Source organism: Chiloscyllium plagiosum, unplaced genomic scaffold, assembly GCF_037043375.1.
Source record: "Chiloscyllium plagiosum isolate Xiang-an unplaced genomic scaffold, Cpla_swu_hap1 HiC_scaffold_18, whole genome shotgun sequence".
NCBI classification, from domain to species: Eukaryota; Metazoa; Chordata; class Chondrichthyes; order Orectolobiformes; family Hemiscylliidae; genus Chiloscyllium; species Chiloscyllium plagiosum.
Window position 1 is genome coordinate 36,046,143 of NW_028270156.1, and position 20,715 is coordinate 36,066,857.

Here is a 20,715-nt window from a genome sequence, read left to right on the forward strand (position 1 = left end):
TGAGGGCAGAAATAGGAGGATAGAGCAGATGAATACATGGCTGAGGAGATGGTGTATAGGAGAAGGATTCACATTTTTGGATTATTGGAATCTCCTCTGGGATAGAAGTGACCTGTACAAGGACAGATTGCACCTAAATTGGAAGGGCTCTAATATACTGGCAGGGAAATTTGCTAGAGCTGCTCAGGAGGATTTAAACTAGTAAGGTGGGTGGGGTCGGACCCAGGAGATAGTGAGGAAAGAGATCAATCTGAGACTGGTACAGTTGAGAAAAGAAGCGAGTCAAACAGTCAGGGAAGGCAGGGACAAAGTGGGACTAATAAATCAAATTGCATTTATTTCAATGCAAGGGACGTAACAGATGAACTCAGGGCATGGTCAGGAACATGGGACTGGGATATCATAGTAATTACAGAAACATGGCTCAGGGATGGGCAGGACTGGCAGCTTAATGTTCCAGGATAAAATGCTACAGGAAGGATAGAAAGGGAGGCAAGAGAGAAGGGGAAGTTGCATTTGTGATACAGCTGTACTGAGAGAGGATATTCCCGGAAATACATTCAGGGAAGTTATTTGGGTGGAGCTGAGAAATAAGAATGGGACGATCACCTTATTGGGATTGTATTATAATCTCCCTAATACTCAGAGGGAAACTGAGAAACAAACTTGTAAGGAGATATCAGCTGACTGTAAGAATAATAGGGTGATTACAGTAGGGGATTTTAACTTTCCAAACATAGACTGGGGCTGCCATAGTGTTAAGGGTTGAGATGGGAAGGAATTTGTTAAGTGTGTAGAAAAACTTTTTCTGATTCAGTATGTGAATGTACCTACTAAAGAAGGTGCAAAACTTGACCTACTCTTGGGAAATAAGGCAGGGTAGGTGACTGAGGTGTCAGTGGGGGAGCACTTTGGGGCCAGCGACCAAAATTCTATTAGATTTAAAATAATGATGGAAAAGGATAGACCAGATCTAAAAGTTGAAGTTCTAAATTAGAGAAAGGCTAAATTTGGCAGTATTAGGCAAGAATTTTCGAAAGCTGATTGGGGGCAGGTAAAAGGACAGCTGGAAAAAGGGAAGCCTTCAGAAACAAGATAACAAGTATCCAGAGAAAGTAAATTCCTGTTAGGGTGAAAGGAGAGGCATAGGGAATGCTGGATGACTAAAGAAACTGAGGATTTGGTTCAGGAAAAGAAGGAAGCATATGTCAGGTATAGACAGGATAGATCGAGTGAATCCTTAGAAGAATATAAAGGCAGTAGGAGTATAATTATGACGGAAATCAGGAGGGCAAAAAGAGGACACTAGATAGCTTTGGCAAATAGAATTAAGGGGAATCCAAAAAGAGTTTTTACAAATACATAAAGGACAAAATGGTAACTAGGGAGAGAATGGTGCCTCTCAAACATGAGCAAGGTGGCCTTTGTGTGAAACCACATAAAATGGCGGGGGGGGGGGGGAAGATACTAAACAAGTATTTTGCATCCATATTTACTGTGAAAAAGGATATGGAAGATATAGAATGTAGGGAAATAGATGGTGACATCTTGAAAAATGTCCACATTACAGAGGAGGAAGTGCTGGATGTCAGGAAACGCACAAAGGTGGATAAATCCCCAGGATCTGATCAGGTATACCTGAGAACTCTGTGGGAAGCTAGAGAAGTGATTGCTGGGCCTCTTGCTGAGATATTTGTATCATCGATAGTCACAGGTGAGGTGCCGGAAGACTGGAGGTTGGCAAATGTGGTGTCACTGTTTAAGAAGGGCGGTAAAGACAAGCCAGGGAACTATAGACCGGTGTCTATATGGACTTCAGTAAGGCGTTCGACAAGGTACCCTATGGTAGACTGGTCAGCAAGGTTAGATCTCATGGAATACAGGGAGAACTAGCCAATTGGATACAGAACTGGCTCAAAGGTAGAAGACAGAGGGTGGTGATGGGGGGTTGTTTTTCAGACTGGAGGCTGGTGACCAGTGGAGTGCCATAAGGATCGGTGCTAGGTCCTCCACTTTTCATCATTTATAAAAATAATTTGGATGCAAACAAAAGAGGTATAGTTAGTAAGTTTGCAGATGACACCAAAATTGGAGGTGTAGTGGACAGCAAAGAAGCTACCTCAGATTACAACAGGATCTTGATCAGATGGGCCAATGGACTGAGAAGTGGCAGATAGAGTTTAATTTAGATAAATGCAAGGTCCTGCATTTTGGGAAAGCAATTCTTACACACTTAATGCTAAGGTCCTTGGGAGTGTCGCTGAACAAAGAGACCTTGGAGTACAGGTTCATAGCTGCCTGAAAGTGAAGTCACAGGTAGATAGGATAGTGAAGGAGGCATTTGGTGTGTTTTCCTTTATTGGTCAGAGTATTGAGTACAGGAGTTGGAAGGTCATGTTGCAGCTTTACAGGACATTAGTTAGACCACTGTTGGAATATTGCATGCAATTCGGAAAGATGTTGTGAAACTTGAAAGAGTTCAGAAAAGATTTACAAGGATGTTGCCAGGGTTGGAGGACTTGGGCTATAGGGAGATGCTGAACAGGCTGTTTTTCCCTGGAGCGTCAGAGGCTGAGGAGTGACCTTAGAGGTTTACAAAATTATGAGGGGCATGGATAGGAAAAATAGACAAATTCTTTTCCCTTGGATGGGGGAGTCCAGAACTAGAGGGCATAGGTTTAGGGTGAGAGGAAAAAGATATAAAAGAGACCCAAGGGGCAACCTTTTCACGCAGAGGGTAGTACGTATATGGAATGAGCTGCCAGAGGACGTGGAGGAGGCTGGTACAATTGCAACATTTAAAGAGGAATTTGGGAGGGTTTGGAGGGATATGGGCCGGATGCTGGCAGGTGGGACTAGATTGGGTTGGAATATCTGGTCGGCATGGATGGGTTGGACCGAAGGGTCTATTTCCATGCTGTACATCTCTATGACTCTAAGTAGGGATGAGTAATAAATGATAGCCCTGCCAGTAATGTTACTTCTGTATATTACAAGTTCGGAGCCTGGCCAATTACTGACCCATCAGTCTGCTCTCAATCACTAAAGTGATGGAAAGGATCATCAACAATGCAATCTTGCTCAGTCTGGGTTATGCCAGGGCCATTCTACCCCTGACCTCATTGTACTATTGGTTCCAACATGGATGAATGGCTGAATTCCAGAGGTGAGGTGAGCATGATTCCCTTCACATTAAGGTTGAATTTGACTGAGTGGAATGTCAAGGAGCCCTAATGAAACTAGAGCCAATAGGAATCAGGGAAAAAAAAAACTCTCCTCTGCTTGGAGTCATACCCAACTCAAAGGAAAACAGTTGTGGCTGTTGGAGATCACCACTACCCACAGCTGCATCATGAATGATTTTGCCTCCATAACAAAGTCAGAAGTGAGTTTTTTTGCAAATTGCTCAGCAACATTCACAAACCATTAGGCATTGAAAATGTCCAAATGCAGTAAGACCTGGACAATATCCAATTGAGAAGTGGCAAGTAACATTTTCAAGGCTATGCCCATCTCCAACAAAAGAGAACCTAACCATACTCCCTGGACATCCAATGACATTATCATTACTGAATCTCCCACTATGAACATCTTTGTGATCACCAGTGATCAGATATTCAACTGGACTGGCCACACAAATGCAATGATAAAAAAAAAAAGTGTCAGAGGGTAGGAGTCCTGCAGTGAGTAACTCACCACCTGACTCCCCAAAGTCTGTCTATTATCTTACAAGGCACAAGTCATGTGACTCCCCCACTTACCTGAAAAAGGTGCAGTCCAACAACACTCATGAAGCTCAACACTATCTAGGTCAAAGCAAACAAAGCAACAACTGCACAGTAGCAGCAGTGTTTACCGTCTATAGCATGCCCTGCAGAAATTCACCAAGACACCTTAGGCAACACTTTCTAAACCACAATCACTACCATCTAGAAGGATAAAAGCAGCAGGTACCTCAGAATACCACTACCCTGCACGTTCCCCTCCAAGCCACTCACCGTCCAGATTTAGAAATATATCACCATTCCTTCAACGCCATGGTCAATATCCTAGAACTGCCACCATAACAGCATTGTAGATCTACCTACACCAATGGACTGCAGGCATTCAAGGAAGGCACCTCATTACCACCCTCTCAAGGGCAACCAGGGATGGGCAATAAATGCTCACCCAACCAGCAACATCCCCAATACAAGCAATCAATCAGTAAATGAAAAAATGTTACAACAGGAATCACATTTAGAAATTCCAAGTTGTTCAAACTTATGCATTACTTACTAAATATTTCTATCATTTTTTTCATTCTTTCATTAATTTTTTTTTTTAATTTGGAACTTGGTGATATGAAAGTACTCAATGAAAGTAATGCAGCAACATGTACAAAAATGGGCAAAAGTCATAATCAAAAATCACATGGATTACTATTTGTCAAATAAGAGTTCGCAACCCTAAATGTAATTGAGTTCAGTTTTCCATTATGTACTCCTGTTTAAGACATTCTGAATTCCATCATATGAACCAAAAATTAACATTCGTTAAAAAGTATTTAGAAGGCATTAGTCCAGCGCAGTGTGGGTACCAACTATAAGCTTCTTTAAGGAAAGCAATGCCTCAAAGTAAGAAATTTAAAATGAATATTATTCAAAATCTGGCAGATATATAGTTATTTTATCAGAACATTATTGGGGGGGGGGGTCGAAACCTCCCAATTATTCATGACGAGTGATGATAGGACATCGGGTGAGAATCAAGACTTTTATCCTGTCGATAGAAGATAAAACATATTTAAAGTAAAATAAAAAAAGTTCACAGAAGCACCTACAAGTTTGGCCACCCTAATAAAGTAAAAAGAACCCAAGATCAGATATACAGAATGGAAAGTCAATGAAATGATGATGGTCATGTCTTTACTTAGAATGTGTAAAGGAGCTTTTCATCAGCACTGGTGGCTCCAAGCATACAGACCACCACTTTAGCTCTGAATTTGATCATTGATCATGCATGAATTTTACAATGAGACTGGAGACTGCAAATTTAATCTAATTGTGCATCTTCTACTGTCAAAATGTTCTCCAAATGAACTATAAAATATTAGTTAATACCTCTTTAGTAAATAATGCTTCCATCTCCTGCTCATCCAAAAAACCATCACCATTAGTATCTAAGGAGAAAAATATTCTCTCAGTTAATATTTCATAAAGTACAAATACAAACCTAAAACTACTGTTTCAACTTCTATAATTGGTTCTTGGATTTGAAATTAGACCATTACCGCCAACTTAACATTTCCCTTAAAATGCCAGAAATTACTGTGGATATTTAATTTTACTATTCACATACCTAAGTTGCCTTTTATTTATTTACATTATCATCAAATTCTACACTATGCTAAATTTTAAGAATAGAAAAGATCTTAACCATTTACCACAGACCCAACAAACAGCTAGCTCCTTTCTCTATCCTAGAGCAAGATCCAATTCCAATCACCTTCAATAAATTTACCTATACCTTTGACTGACTGACTAATGGTCCTTCACTTACTTCCCTGGATGCTACTAATTATCTGTTTAAGTTTCTTCAAATCACCTATTCCTCTCTCCTCCACTTGTCAGTATAGGAGAATGTGCAGCACAGTCCAGAGACCAGCCGAATCACTTAATTGGCCATTGAAGACTTATAGCTGTGGCATTTTGAGAGACCAACTGGTGTACACGAGTATTCCCCCTGGATGGTCACTGGATGAGGGGGTTATGGTCTCCTGATCAGGCACTCCAACAGCTCCTCTCCAACCACAACGGTCACAAAACAATGTGTGCCTCTGGGACTGAAACACTTCCTGCTCATCAATTAGAGTTGGTTTCTCCACCGTAACAGAAATGGGCACCTTAACACCAGCTCATTAGCTGTGGTCAAAATGTAGTCAAATGGCTAAGAAGGCTTTCTAGCCCATCATGTGGACCACAACTATCCTAAGAAAGGTCCAGTCACCATCTCAATTGCTTTGTTCTTTTTAAGTGTTATCCGGCCCAGATATAAGAAGCTGAAAATTGATTAGTCGCAACCTTACCATGCAGCTTGAAGAAGGTCTTGGTATCAAAATCTTCAGGATCAAGGCCATCTGTTTCCTCCCAGACTTCTTTCAACTGATCTTTGCTTCCCTGAAAAAGAATAAATTGAACAGTTGGCAAAAGCTCTTCTGTGTTGGAGTTATAGCCACCCGTGGAGGGACAAGTTCCAGCTATTTGTCAAATGATCACCAAATTCGGATCACAGATGAAGTCTATTTGAAAAAGAAGTGGAAGGATTTAACTTAAAAATATAATTTCAAAGAGAGGACAAACTAAATCACTAACAATTAGGAGATGCCGGAGTTGGACTGGGGTGTACAAAATTAAAAATTACACAACACCAGGTTATAGTCCAACAGGTTTAATTGGAAGCACACTAGCTGTCAGAGCACTGCTCCTTCATCAGGTGGTTGTGAAAGACTCAACAGACAATCAAGGTATTTTTCAATGTATAATTTCAGTTACAACACTGTAAACTTTTGCTATAAATTCTGTGCCTTACAATTGTGTCCTCCACAACCACCTGATGAAGGAGCAGTGCTCCGAAAGCTAGTGTGCTTCCAATTAAACCTGTTGGACTATAATCTGGTGTTGTGTAATTTTTAACTAAATCATTAACATGTGAGAAGTACAAACTGGGAGGGGTCTGGCAGTGAAGCAATTGAATCCTCCATGTCAATATCGCATTCATAATTGAATTTGTGTAGCACTTTAACTCCTCTTTCTCAAGGCCTTAAAGTTGGAAACAATGAAAGTTGTCTTTATTTTAAACATATTGTAAACTCAGTTTAAGAACTTTATCAAACTGAGTCGAACCGCCCACTTGACCTATGTTTCTATCAGAATGGAAGTATTGATAGAATTTGGCATGTAATTAAAATAAGTGAATTACTGTATTAGAGAAGTGTTACTTTCATGGAATAATTATTCTTAAACCCTCCATTATTTCACACATTATATTACTATTCTTTTTAAGGATGTTTAGTGAATTTGAAACTCCTTGCATTGCCCCTACTCTAATCCTTCATCTTCACAAGAATTATGGAATTCCTTATCTTAGAATCCCTCCCACTTAGATGCTAACTATGTATGAAGTGAGTTTAACAGTATGCAGGTGGAAGGTATTGGCCGGATCAGTACTTGAGCATACATAAAGAGGGACCTACACTCAGTGGTATAAGAGTCAAAAAACTTGTAATGTTTCACTCTAAATATCTAAACTTGTAAAGATAAGCTCTGGTTTCATTTTAACCAACTGACTAATCAGAAGTTTGACATTACAATCAGAGTTTCTAAAACTAGTTCCACAATCATTACTTGTTTCATTTCAGCTTGACTCTTACTTTGCCCAGTTTGGCTCTCCTCCAGTTGAATTGTGAAAATGTGTGTTAATCATGTGACATCTTCACGTTTACATCTTTTCTATGTAGTCTGATAAATCAGATTGACACCCTGGGATATTAATGAAAAATTTGAGTAATGGGCACACAGGTCTGAAGGAGAATCTAATCAATAACAAAATTATTGTCACACACAGTTGCTTATTCTAAGGAACAGGCATTGGGCGTTCATCTAGTTTTGATTGAACTTGCTCAAATTAAATTTAAGCAAAGTTACACAAATCTCCATGGCAATCTACTTTCCTTTCTAATTTACTGTGTGGCTTCTCTTACTGGATGATTAATTTTTGGGTGATCCTGGTGTTTCCTTTTCATCTCATCAAACCGAGCCTCCTCCTCTTTCCTCTTTTCTTCATCTAATGTTTTCAAATACTCCCTCCTCTCATGTTCCTTCAGCATCTCATACTGCTTAAATTCTTCATGCCGTTCTTTATCATAGTTTTCCAGATCACTGGTTGCCTATATGTATTAAAAACAAAAATAAAACAATAATACTGCACTGAGCATTTAGTCCCATAATTCTTGGTGACACCTGGAATGAGAGTGGAAATAGAAATGTTGTGCTTTCCGGACTGCAACCAGATGATATACAATAAATAATAAATCAATGAATGCTTTATAGATACAGTCATACATTTATTGGAAGAAAATTGGAAGATGGGCATTTTCAGGAATGAAAATTGTTTAAAGCCATATGGTTTTATCAAGAAATTAAATCAGTACAATATTGAGAGCTGCAAGCCAACTGCTGTTTACAGATATGACAAGGTCACTAGAGATGGGTTTTTCAGTGCTTAGTTATTGGAAAATCTGATTTTGTAAAGATGCAGAGCTCCTTACTATGGATTGCTTAGGAGCACTTTCGAGGCTTTGTTTTCTGTTTACAGGATGAATCACTAAGGAGCTGAAAATGTGTTGCTGGAAAAGCACAGCAGGTCAGGCAGCATCCAAGGAGCAGGAGAATCAACGTTTCAGGCATGAGCCCTTCTTCAGGAATGAGGCGAGTGTGCCAAGCAGGCTAAGATAAAAGGTAGGGAGGAGGGGCGTTGGAAATGCGATAGGTGGAAAGAGGTTAAGGTGAGGGTGATAGGCCAGTATGGGGGTGGGGGCAGAGAGGTCAGGAAGAAGATTGCAGGTTAGGAAGATGGTGCTGAGTTCGAGGGTTGGGACTGAGACAAGGTCGGGGGAGGGGAAATTAGGAAACTGGAGAAATCTGAGTTCATCCCTTGTGGTTGGAGGGTTCCTGGGCGGAAGATGAGGCGCTCTTCCTCCAGCCATCGTGTTGCTATGGTCTGGCGATGGAGGAGTCCAAGGACCTGCATGTCCTTGGTGGAGTGGGAGGGGGAGTTGAAGTGTTGAGCCACGGGGTGGTTGGGTTGGTTGATCCGGGTGTCCCAGAAGTGTTCTCTGAAACGTTCCGCAAATAGGCAGCCTGTCTCCCCAATATAGAGGAGGCTACATCGGGTGCAGTAAACGATGTGTGTGGAGGTGCAGGTGAATTTGTGGCGGATATCTGCCACAAATTCACCTGCACCTCCATACACATCATTTACTGCAGCCGATGTGGCCCCCTCTATATTGGGGAGACAGGCTGCCTACTTGCGGAACGTTTCAGAGAACACCTCTGGGACACCCGGACCAACCAACCCAACCACCCCGTGGCTCAACACTTCAACTCCACCTCCCACTCCACCAAGGACATGCAGGTCCTTGGACTCCTCCATCGCCAGACCATAGCAACACGATGGCTGGAGGAAGAGCGCCTCATCTTCCGCCTAGGAACCCTCCAACCACAAGGGATGAACTCAGATTTCTCCAGTTTCCTCATTTCCCCTCCCCCCCATCTTGTCTCAGACCCAACCCTCGAACTCAGCGCCATCTTCCTAACCTGCAATCTTCTTCCTGACCTCTCCGCCCCCACCCCCACTCGGCCTATCAGCCTCACCTTAACCTCCTTCCACCTATCGCATTTCCAATGCCCCTTCCCCCAAGTCCCTCCTCCCTACCTTTTATTTTAGCCTGCTTGCAACTCTCTCCTCATTCCTTAAGAAGGGCTTATGCCCGAAACATCGATTCACCTGCTCTTTGGATGCTGCCTAACCTGCTGTGCTTTTCCAGCAACACATTTTCAGCTCTGATCTCCAGAAAATGCAGTCCTCACTTTCTCCCTGAATCACTAAGGAATAAACCAAAGAAGCTGCAAATCTTTTTCCTCTCAATAGAAGATTTTGGAAATCTCAGTTTCCAAATGCCAGTACTTCCGACTACATTGTAAAGGCTGAAAAGAAACTGGTGGCAACCATTTTCCAAAATCTTGGACCCAGGCTAATTACAGTCCTGAAGCTCTCCAGTCAGTCTAGGGCTATCAATAATTTGATTTTGTCAACAGAAACCCAGTGAACCATGCAAATTCATCACATCCTAGCCATTGTTCTCAGACCCTTGGTCCACAAGGCTTTTTATCCCTCCCTCCCTCCCTTTTGCCTTTTTTAATAAAAGGCAGGTCATCCCTACACAGATCTTTGTCCTTTTGTGTTGTCTTCATTTGGGATTAAGAAGTTACAGTGTTAAATCTAAATTATAGCTTGACGTTAAGCAGTTTTGGCCACTCATTTGTTTGTAATTAAGAGATTATTTTCAATTTATTAATCCAGCCCGGTAAAGGTTTTCTATTTTGAATAATGATACAAAAAAGCAATTAGCCAGTTTGATGATTGGATTAACATATGTGGTAGGCTGCGCTTGCTGACACCAACGAATACGTTCATTAGCAGCAAACCTCTCAAATATAGAGGTATTTGCAAAACAAGATAAAACTTTCATGAAACAGTAAACTGCATAACTTTTAAGCAAACTAGATCTTTTATTTTAATTTTGAAATAATCAGCCTAATATTGTGCGCATGTACAACCAGCAATAATTGGCAGTGCACACACAAAGTTGGCAATCAACATCAACGTGTCGGTTTCAGCAAACAGAACCTTTACATCAGTGATGGAACAGGCATGAGGGGCAGAATGGCCTATCCTGTTCTTACATTCCTATGGTGTGATTGGAGGAGCAATGTAGCTTGATCATCAGTGCATTCCTCCCATCACATTTGTGACAGATTGCACAATATTTAAACGACTACTTACAGTTTTAATCAATAATTCCAAATCTTCTGGCTCAAAGCTATGCGGGTTTTGGTGATTGAGGTGCTCAAATTGTTTCAACAAAGCATGATGGTCTATTCCTGCATCTGAGAGGTTAAAAAGGTGAAGATGTTAGTTTGCTATGCAGACAACTAACATTTTATTTTTTGTAGCTGATAGCGATATTTCCAATGGAAGTAAAAAACCTACAATTGAACACACAACTAAAACCAAGATTCAACTGCACCCAGAGGTATCAGGCCATTTGAACCACAGATAATAGCACAAGAAACCATCTGCAAGAGGGGTACATTCTGAATTCAAAAAGCATTTCCATTCATGCAGCAAGTTCTTTTCTAATTGGGTCAGCTAACAATAAGTTGATTTAAGATCTGAGATCTCTGTCCTCTGGCTAGTAATATTCATTATTAATTGCCTGAATCCATCCTTTGGCATACCAAGCACATATTGATCACTTACTCACTTTAACCTTTATTAAAACTCGGAATCCCCAGTGAAACAAGGATGGCTTAACAGTGTATATATTCAAGTCTGAGTCATTGCAGGTCATAAAGAGCTTCACTTAGCTTTCCTTAAAGATTTGTAGAGTCATGATGAAAATAAAGGTTCTATATCTCACCAGAGAAAAACAAAAATATTTCTCTACACGTAGAGATATTACATGTGTCATAGACATGGTCAGACATAATAAAAAAATTATATTGCAACTATATTTATATGTTTTTTGGAGATAAGTCTCTTGATTAAACTTAAAATATAAGCCATAGCTATTAATTTAACCTGGGGCAGTGTTTGTAGAGGAATAAGACGGTGTTATTTTCTGGATCTGTAAATTGTGAAGGAGACAAAATAGCCTTTGCAGTGATATGTACTTCTTGTCAGATGTGGGAGTTTAAAGAGAGTTTAAGGGTTACTGCGGATTATATCTGCCATAAATGCTGTTGGATGCGAATCTTATCAGATCGAGTGGATCAGATGGAGAGACAGATAGAAGCGATGAGGAATTTGCAACAGCAACAGTATGTGATGGATGGCATTTATAGGAAGGGGGGAAAGTCTCAGATACAGATACAGTCACATAGATGGGTTAACTCCAGGAAGGGTAAGAGAGGTAGGCAACTAGTGCAGGAGTCTTTTGTGGATATACCAATTTCAAACAGATATGCTGTTTTGGAAAATGTAGGGGGTGATGGATTCTCAGGGGAATGTAGCACGAACAGCCAAGTTTCTGGTATTGAGACTGGCTCTAATGCAACAAGGGGTATGTCAGCTTCCAAGAGAGCAATTGTGTTAGGGGATTGTGTAGTCAGAGGTACAGGCAGACGTTTCTGTGGCCAGCAGAGCAAAAGCAGAATGGTGTGTTGATCCCCTGGTGCCAGGATCAAGGATGTCTCCGAGAGGGTGCAAAATGTTCTCACAGGGGAGAGAGGCCAGCAGGAGGTCATTGTCCACATTGGAACCAACGATATAGGGAAGGGAAAAGATTGAGATTCTGAAGGGAGATTACAGAGAGTTAGGCAGAAATTTAAAAAGGAGGTCCTCAAGGGGAGTAATATCTGGATTACTCCCAGTGCTACCAGCTAGTGAGAGCAGGAATAGGAGGATAGAGCAGATGAATGCATGGCTGAGGAGCTGGTGTATGGGAAAAGGATTCACATTTTTGGATCATTGGAATCTCTTTTGGGTAGAAGTGACCTTTACAAGGATGGATGGATTGCACCTAAATTGGAAGGGGACTAATATACTGGCAGGGAAATTTGCTAGAACTGCTTGGGAGGATTTAAACTGGTAAGGTGGGGGTGGGGGGGGGGAAAACAGGGAGATAGTGAGGAAAGAGATCGATCGGAGACGGGTACAGCTGAGAACAGAAGTGAGAAGTGAGTCAAACAGTCAGAGCAGGCAGGTACAAGGTAGGACTAATAAATTAAACTGCATTTATTTCAATGCAAGGGGCCTAACAGGGAAGGCAGATGAACTCAGGGCATGGTTAGCAACATGGGACTGGCATATCATAGCAATTACGGAAACATGGCACAGAGATGGGGAGGACTGGCAGCTTAATGTTCCAGGATACAAATGCTACAGGAAAGATAGAAAGGGAGGCAAGAGAGGAGGGGGAGTGGCATTTTTGATAAGGGATAGCATTACAGCTGTGCTGAGGTAAGATATCCCCAGAAATACATCCAGGGAAGTTATTTGGGTGGAACTGAGAAATAAGAAAGGGATGATCACATTATTGGGATTGTATTATAGACCACCCCAATAGACAGAGGGAAATTGAGAAACAAACTTGTAAGGAGATCTCAGTGGTCTGTAAGAATAATAGGGTACTTATGGTAGGGGATTTTAACTTTCCAAACACTGACTGGGACTGCCATAGTGTTAAAGGTTTAGATGGAGCGGAATTTCTTAAGTGCGTACAAGACAATTTTCTGATTCAGTATGTGGATGTACCTACTAGAGAAGGTGCAAAACTTGACCTACTCTTGGGAAATAAGGCAGGGCAGGTGACTGAGGTGTCAGTAGGGGAGCACTTTGAGGCCAGCGACCATAATTCTATTCGTTTTAAAGTAGTGATGGAAAACGATAGACCAGATCTAAAAGTTGAAGTTCTGAATTGGAGAAAGGCCAGTTTTGACGGTATTAGGCAAGAACTTTTGAAAGCTGATTGGAGGCAGATATTCGCAGGTAAAGGGACGGCTGGAAAATGGGAAGCCTTCAGAAATGAGATAACAAGAATCCAGAGAAAGTATATTCCTGTCAGGGTGAAAGGGAAGGCTGGTAGGTATAGGGAATGCTGGATGATGAAAGAAATTGAGAGTTTGGTTAAGACAAAGAAGGAGCATATGTCAGGTATAGCCAGGATAGATCGAGTGAATCCTGAGAAGAGTATAAAGAAAGGAGGAGTATACTTAAGAGGGAAATCAGGAGGGAAAAACGGGGACATGAGATAGCTTTGGCAAACAGAATTAAGGACAATCCAAAGAGTTTTTACAAATACATTAAGGATAAAAGGGTAACTCAGGAGAGAATAGGGCCCCTCAAAGATCAGCAAGGCAGCCTTTGTGTGGAGCCACAGAAAATGGGGGAGATACTAAATGAATATTTTGCATCAGTATTTACTGTGGAAAAGGATATGGAAGATATAGACTGTAGAGAAATAGATGGTCACATCTTGCAAAATGTCCAGATTATAAAAGGAGGAGGAAGTGCTGGATGTCTTGAAACGGTTAACGGTGGATAAACCCCCAGGACCTGATCAGGTGTACCTGAGAACTCTGTGGGAAGCTAGAGAAGTGATTGCTGGGCCTCTTGCTGAGATATTTATATCATCGATAGTCACAGGTGAGGTGCTGGAAGACTGGAGGTTGGCAAATGTGGTGCCACTGTTTAAGAAGGGCGTTAAAGACAGCCAGGGAACTATAGACCGATGAGCCTGACCTCGGAGGTAGGCAAGTTGTTGGAGGGAATCCTGAGGGACAGGATGTGCATGTATTTGGAAAGGCAAGGACTGATTAGGGATAGTCAACATGGCTTTGTGCATGGGAAATCATGTCTCACAAACTTGTTTGAGTTTTTTGAAGAAGTAACAAAGAAGATTGATGAGGACAGAGCAGTAGATGTGATCTATATGGACTTCTGTAAGGCGTTCTACAAGATTCCCCATGGGAGACTGATTAGCAAGGTTAGATCTCATGGAACACAGGGAGAACTAGCCATTGGGATACAGAACTGGCTCAAAGGTAGAAGACAGAGGGTTGTTTTTCAGACTGGAGGCCTGTGACCAATGGAGTGGGTCAGTGCTGGGTCCTCTACTTTTTGTCATTTACATAAATGATTTGGATGCGAGCATAAGAGGTACAGTTAGTAAGTTTGCAGATGACACCAAAATTGGAGGTGTAGTGGACAGCGAAGTGGGTGACCTCAGATTACAACAGGATCAGGACCAGATGGGCCAATGGGCTGAGAAGTGGCAGATGGAGTATAATTCAGATAAATGCGAGGTGCTGAATTTTGGGAAAGCAAATCTTAGCAGGACTCATACACTTAATGGTAAGGTCCTAGGGAGTGTTGTTGAACAAAGAGACCTTGGAGTGCAGGTTCACAGCTCCTTGAAAGTGGAGTCGCAGGTAGATAGGATAGTGAAGAAGGCATTTGGTAAGCTTTCCTGTATTGGTGAGAGTATTGAGTACAGGAGTTGGAAGGTCATGTTGCGGCTGTACAGGACATTGGTTAGGCCACTGTTGGAATATTGCATGCAATTCTGGTCTCCTTCCTATTGGAAAGATGTTGTGAAACTTGAAAGGGTTCAGAAAAGATTTACAAGGATGTTGCCAGGGTTGGAGGATCTGAGCTACAGGGAGAGGCTGAACAGGCTGGGGCTGTTTTCCCTGCAGTGTGGAGGCTGAGGAGTGACCTTATAGTGGTTTACAAAATTATGAAGGGCATGGATAGGTTAAATAGACAAAGTCTTTTTCCTGGGGTCGGGGAGTCCAGAACTAGAGGGCATATGTTTAGGGTGAGCGGGGAAAGATATAAAAGAGACCTAAGGGGCAACTTTTTCATGCAGAGGGTGATACATGTATGGAATGAGCTGCCAGAGGACGTGGTGGAGGCTGCTATAATTGCAGCATTTAAAAGGCATTTGGATGGGTATATGAATAGGAAGGGTTTGGAGGGATATGGGCCGGGTGCTGGCAGGTGGGACTAAATTGGGTTGGGATAACTGGTCGGCATGGACGGGTTGGATGGGTTGGACCGAAGGGTCTGTTTCCATGCTGTACATCTCTATGACTCTATGGCTCTATATTTGGGCTCCGATTTAGATTTTTACATATTGAACTAGAATTGATACAAAACCTGATTAGGGAGCACATGACCCTCATAACATTTAAGAAGCATTCAGATGGACATTTGCAATGCCAAGGCATGATGGCTACGGGCTAAGTGCTGGAAAATGTGTTTTGAATAATTTTAGGTGATTGTTTTTGACGGGTGCAGACTTGATGAGATGAAGCGGTGTTTTTCTGTGCTACAGATATCTATAAATGTGACAAAATCTGATTAGAAAATACACTTTGCAACACATCCAGTTGCGGTATGAACTAAGATTTTATATTCTAATCTGAACAGCCTTCATTAACAAAACAAATAGTAGAAGAGGCAGCAACAAACTGTTTATGTACAGTACCTTTACCTTGTTGTGCATCTATTTTAGCTTTAATAAGCATTCGTAACCGGGACACCTCCTGTCGTTTCAATTCATCTAATTTGGTTCTCACAAGATGACTCACTAAGTTTAGTTCTTTAGCGAGTTTTCCACTCTTCATTAAAGAAAATAGAAAGAGAAATATTCACAGAATCATCTAAAGGATTAATTAAATATCACAGTGATCACAAAATTTTCACCGATGAAGTTCAGTTTCTCTCGCCAAAACTTCCTGCAGAAAACCATAATCTTTAACAACATGGCCCACCAGTAACCATTACCACCAGAACAATCATCACATCATCCAATGGTCTGTTTGTGGTTGAAAGCAAATAAACTTTTAACCAATGATCCCACAACTCATTCCACACTCAACTACTCAGACTTAGCTAACTTGCAGGAGAAACAAGTGCTTCTGTGATATCACTTCAGGGTATAAAAACAAAGTAGCCCCCACCCCACACCCATTAAACAGAGTGGGACAAGCTTTCAGTTTACAGACAATCCATCATCTCAGAAGGACAGCACAAATAAAGCTCTTTCTTATATGTTTAGTCTCAGATTTGCTGTGTTTAATAATCTTACACCTATAAATAAAGAAAAAATGACAATGGAAATTTGTATCTAAATATATTTTATGAATTTTTATTTTATGAATTTACATGGTTGGAAACAGCTCCAAAATGTTGAAATAGAAGTCTGAAGTATAGCTGCAGCACAAACAAATATGCAACACTGCACATTCACAGTTGCAAAGAGATTGTAAATGAGTCATTGTTCAGAATCTCAGCTTTAATTGGTATAAGTAGCATAAATTTGACAGGGTTTCACAAGAGCATAAGGAAACAAGATTTGACACAGTTTCACAAAAAGTAAAATGAGAGGTGGCTAAATGGACACTGAGACTTAAGGAGAGATGCAGCGATTTACACAAGTTTAGGAAGAGAAAGCCAGAGAATAATTAATGCTTAGTAGCTAAACTAATAACAGACAATGGCGGTATGTGAAAATCATGAATGCAGGGTTCTCAGACAGTTCTAGGTTTGGCAAGAGATGACAGGGATAGTGTGGAGTAAGGCCAGGAATACAAGAATTTTAAATTTGAATCATTGTTGGACCAATGAGCAAACATTCAACGGGTGAACAGGGCTTTGTGCGAGTTAGAATATGGGTGAAGGAATTTTGGGATCTTTGAAGTTTAGAAATCGAGTGTCTCCGCAGGACACCACTGGAATTAGTAGTTCTGTAAGTAACAAAGGCATGGGTGAGGTGGATGTATTATTGGGTGGTGTTACAGAGGTGAAAGGAGTAGTCTGGGTTATGGAGAGGATATGGATGGTTAATGTAGATCAAATAGGATGCCAAGATGCAAACAAACAAACAAATAATCTAGTCAGCTTCTGCCAGTGGTTAGAAATCAGAATAGAATTAGTGTACACGAAACAAAGATTGTGGCAGGAGGTGAAGACAAGGCTTTGGTAGTCCCAGTAATTAATTCGAAGACTTTTCTGTTCATTGGATAAGTAGCTCAACAAATCAGATATGAAGATGTCAAGATAGAGCTGGATATCATGAAGAACAGAAATTGTTTTTCTAATAATGCTGCAAAGGTGCAGCATGCAATTAAGAAACAGCACTGGGGACCAAGTGGGTATGCTCTTGTGGCATAGCAGTAGTGCCCCTAACTCTGGGCCAAAAGTTTCAAGTTCAGAGGTGCCTTAGTGGAGTGTCATAACATCTCTGACAGGTCGATTAAAAATATTTATATCTTGAAGGACTTCAGAGGTGACAGAATAGAGCAAGAAAGAAGCAATTTCAGCAGACTGTCTAATGAAAGCAAAACTACTATGGGTGCTGGAAATTGCAATAATGACAGAAAATACTGAACAAACTCAGATCTGACAGCATCTGTGGGCAGAGTAGAGTTAATATGATGAGCCCAATGTGTTCTGAACTCAAGTTCTGAAAAGTTGTATCAGATATTTTCCGTTTTTATTTCAGCAGCCTCTCTATTAACAATAATTCTTAACAGGTAGCATACCTTTATTTCATCTATATTTGCTGTCTGAAGTTTGTCCCGAAAATGTCTGTCTGTTTCCAATACATCAATTACTTCACGGAGGTAGCGATCATAATACAACCCAGTGTCCTGTGGGAAATTGGATGGGGGGGGGGGGGGGTACAAAAAAAAATCATGTTATTAGAACTCTGGTAAAGTAAATGGAGTTCCATCAGTTAGGGAGTGCACAGCCCACTGTTCCAATTATGTCAAGAGATGGATTTTTATAGAACATAACCTGTGCAACAATGAGACAGCCAAATAGTCATAACTTCGGCTCTTTTAAAACAAAGTGCCTCACGCTGGCCAAATTAAGTATCAGAAGAATTAGCGAGGTGATGTTACTGAGGATACGACCAGAAAGACAAATTTTCAGGATGCTATGGGTAGCAAAGAGAACTGATAAGATAAAGTGGTTTAGGCAGAAAGTTCCAAAGTGAAGGCCTGCAGTGACCATGCTCCAAACAAAATTGTAGGATACGCAAAACCATTGCATCAAAAATTATAATTTATTATTTGTTCTCCTGTCAATATTGTCTCTAGAAAGTAAATGGGCTTATGAAGTGTTCATGTTTAAACGGTCAAAAAGCAACCAGGAGTACACATATAGACTTTGTCCAACCAAGCATTTGAACAATGTAGGACTGAGTAAAGTCTGATGATTATAGGTTAAAATGGTTATTAGAACAATTTAAGATGAGTTATCACTAATACACCGAAGAATTTACATCAATGCATACAAAGTTAAATTTGTGTGAAATTTCCTAAAGGGTATCAACAAGAGTGAATAAACAAGGTTCACAACAAACACAGTTATACTCGGATGGAATAATATGAAAAAAGCACAGGGTTCTAGGTTTAATTATATAATTCACAATTGCACTAATTTCTTTGCATGGTACTATATGATTATAATCCACATTTGGCTTTACAACAAACACAAACTAATATTTTTTGTTTTGAAATTTTGAGAAAGGCTGACCAATACTATTTGTCTTAAGAATGCAATAAGTAGCATTCATTGCTACTTATAACAATGAATGGCATAACACATTCATTTAGGACTCAGTGATAAAGGTTCAAAAGTGGGCTGAAATTGAACAGTCAACTCAACACAGATCACAAATTGATCCCAATTCATAGGAAATGTACAGAACCAGAAAATATCAGTTGTTTCCATCTGGCCACTTCATGCATGGGTAAAGCTTTACCAATAAAGATATCAAGGTATCTCCAAGTGAAAGAAGTTGAAGTGGCCCTTTCAGCAGAGGAGGAATGGTGCAAAGGAAATGGCCCGTTCCCTAGCACTGTCATTATCTCTGACCGTTACATAATTTTTCTTCATTGAAAAACAGATAATTTTCAGTAATACCTGTGTAGCATTCTAGGAAAAATAAGAGCAAGATCAGATCCTTCAATTTATAGAAAAATCACTTTCCTTAGAAAGTGAAAGTGGGTCAAAAGGAATCAAATGGAAACAAACAAAGTCATTTTTGATCATTACTGAAGCAAAGGGAAAAAGGTTCCCTTTTTCACCCCAACAAATCCTTGTCATCACCGTGTTCTTCAGTGACCAAAGCTGTATATTCCTTGGGCCCTTGACAAGTGAGATGCTGATATCATCCCATTTCACCCCTTCAGTCGAATCAAAACACTCAGAGACACAGTATAGTTTTACCTCCTTCATCTTTATTCTGGGCCCTGGAGGGAGAGAAAACGATCGCCCACGTGCATGGAGACATGAGTTCACAGTCTTCTCTGGAACAGCCGTTTCTCAGCGAACTAGAGAGTCATTTTACAGGGAAGGGCATCCAGATAAGGCACCATACATAATGATTGGGTGACCGTTACAATCAGCGAGTGTCAATAGCAGAGACCAAGCCCTTTACTGTTATACAATGAATGTTCTTAACCTTGTTAACTGGATTGATACAATGGATACTTTTTCCCTTGCTAGCTGACCTTACATACTGAATACTTCCAATATTGTTAAATGGCTCTATATAGTGAATGCTTTTCCACCTCGTTAACTCACTACCCTTGCCTCCAGCACCCCATTGTTAACTGTAAGTTCTTATCTGATCTGAGTCATGCTCAGCTGAACCTCTTGTTTCACAAAACTCAATACTTAACTGTTTCCCTGCCTGCTCAAATCCTCCAACCCTGACAACATCCTTGCAAAACTCTTCTGAACGTTTTCAAGTTTCATAACATCTTTCCTACAAAAAGGTGACCAGATTGAATACAATATTCCAAACGTGGCCTAATCAATGTCCTGCACATCCGCAACATAGCCTTCCAATTCCTATACTCAGTGCACTGACCATAAAGGCAAGCAAAGCAAATGCTTTATTCACTACCCTGTCTACCTCCGACCTCATTTGCAATGAACTATAAACCTGCACTCCAAGGTCTCCTTGTTTGGCAACATTCCCCAGAACCTTATAATTAAGTGGACTGAATGTCATTGAATAAGGTACAATAAAGGGGTTTGTTTCTCAACTCCACAAACACTATACTTTCTCAAACATTTAGCTGGTAGGAGAACTGAAATGCTCATCATTTGCCTCTGTGGCTGCAATTGTAATAAGATACAGAGGGAACAGAGGGATCTGGGTGTGCAAGTACATAGATCCCTCAAAGTTGCCACCCAAGTGGATAGAGTTGTTAAGAAAGCATATGGTGTTTTGGCTTTCATTAACAGGGGTTTTGAGTTTTAGAGCCATGAGGTTTTGCTGCAGCTCTACAAGTCCCTGGTGAAACCACATTTGGAATATTGTGTCCAGGTCTGGTCGCCCTACTATAGGAAAGATACAGATGCTTT

The 20,715-nt window shown here is 40.8% G+C and overlaps 1 protein-coding gene across 3 annotated transcripts in view; it reads right to left on the reverse strand.

Annotated features, from left to right (window-relative positions):
* The window catches only part of nucb2a (nucleobindin 2a), a 77,282-nt gene that overhangs the window by 19,364 nt on the left and 37,203 nt on the right, over nt 1-20,715 (reverse strand). For 2 of the 3 annotated variants that reach the window (XM_087996493.1, XM_087996494.1), the window contains exons 3-8: nt 17,874-17,981; nt 15,821-15,947; nt 10,606-10,709; nt 7,742-7,927; nt 6,068-6,158; nt 5,103-5,161 (exon numbers count right to left, since the gene is read on the reverse strand). In XM_087996493.1, coding sequence (XP_087852619.1) covers nt 5,103-5,161; nt 6,068-6,158; nt 7,742-7,927; nt 10,606-10,709; nt 15,821-15,947; nt 17,874-17,981 — 675 coding nt within the window. Of the gene's footprint in view, nt 1-5,102; nt 5,162-6,067; nt 6,159-7,741; nt 7,928-10,605; nt 10,710-15,814; nt 15,948-17,873; nt 17,982-20,715 lie in introns of all 3 variants that reach the window. The other variant, XM_087996492.1, reaches the window with a different exon arrangement.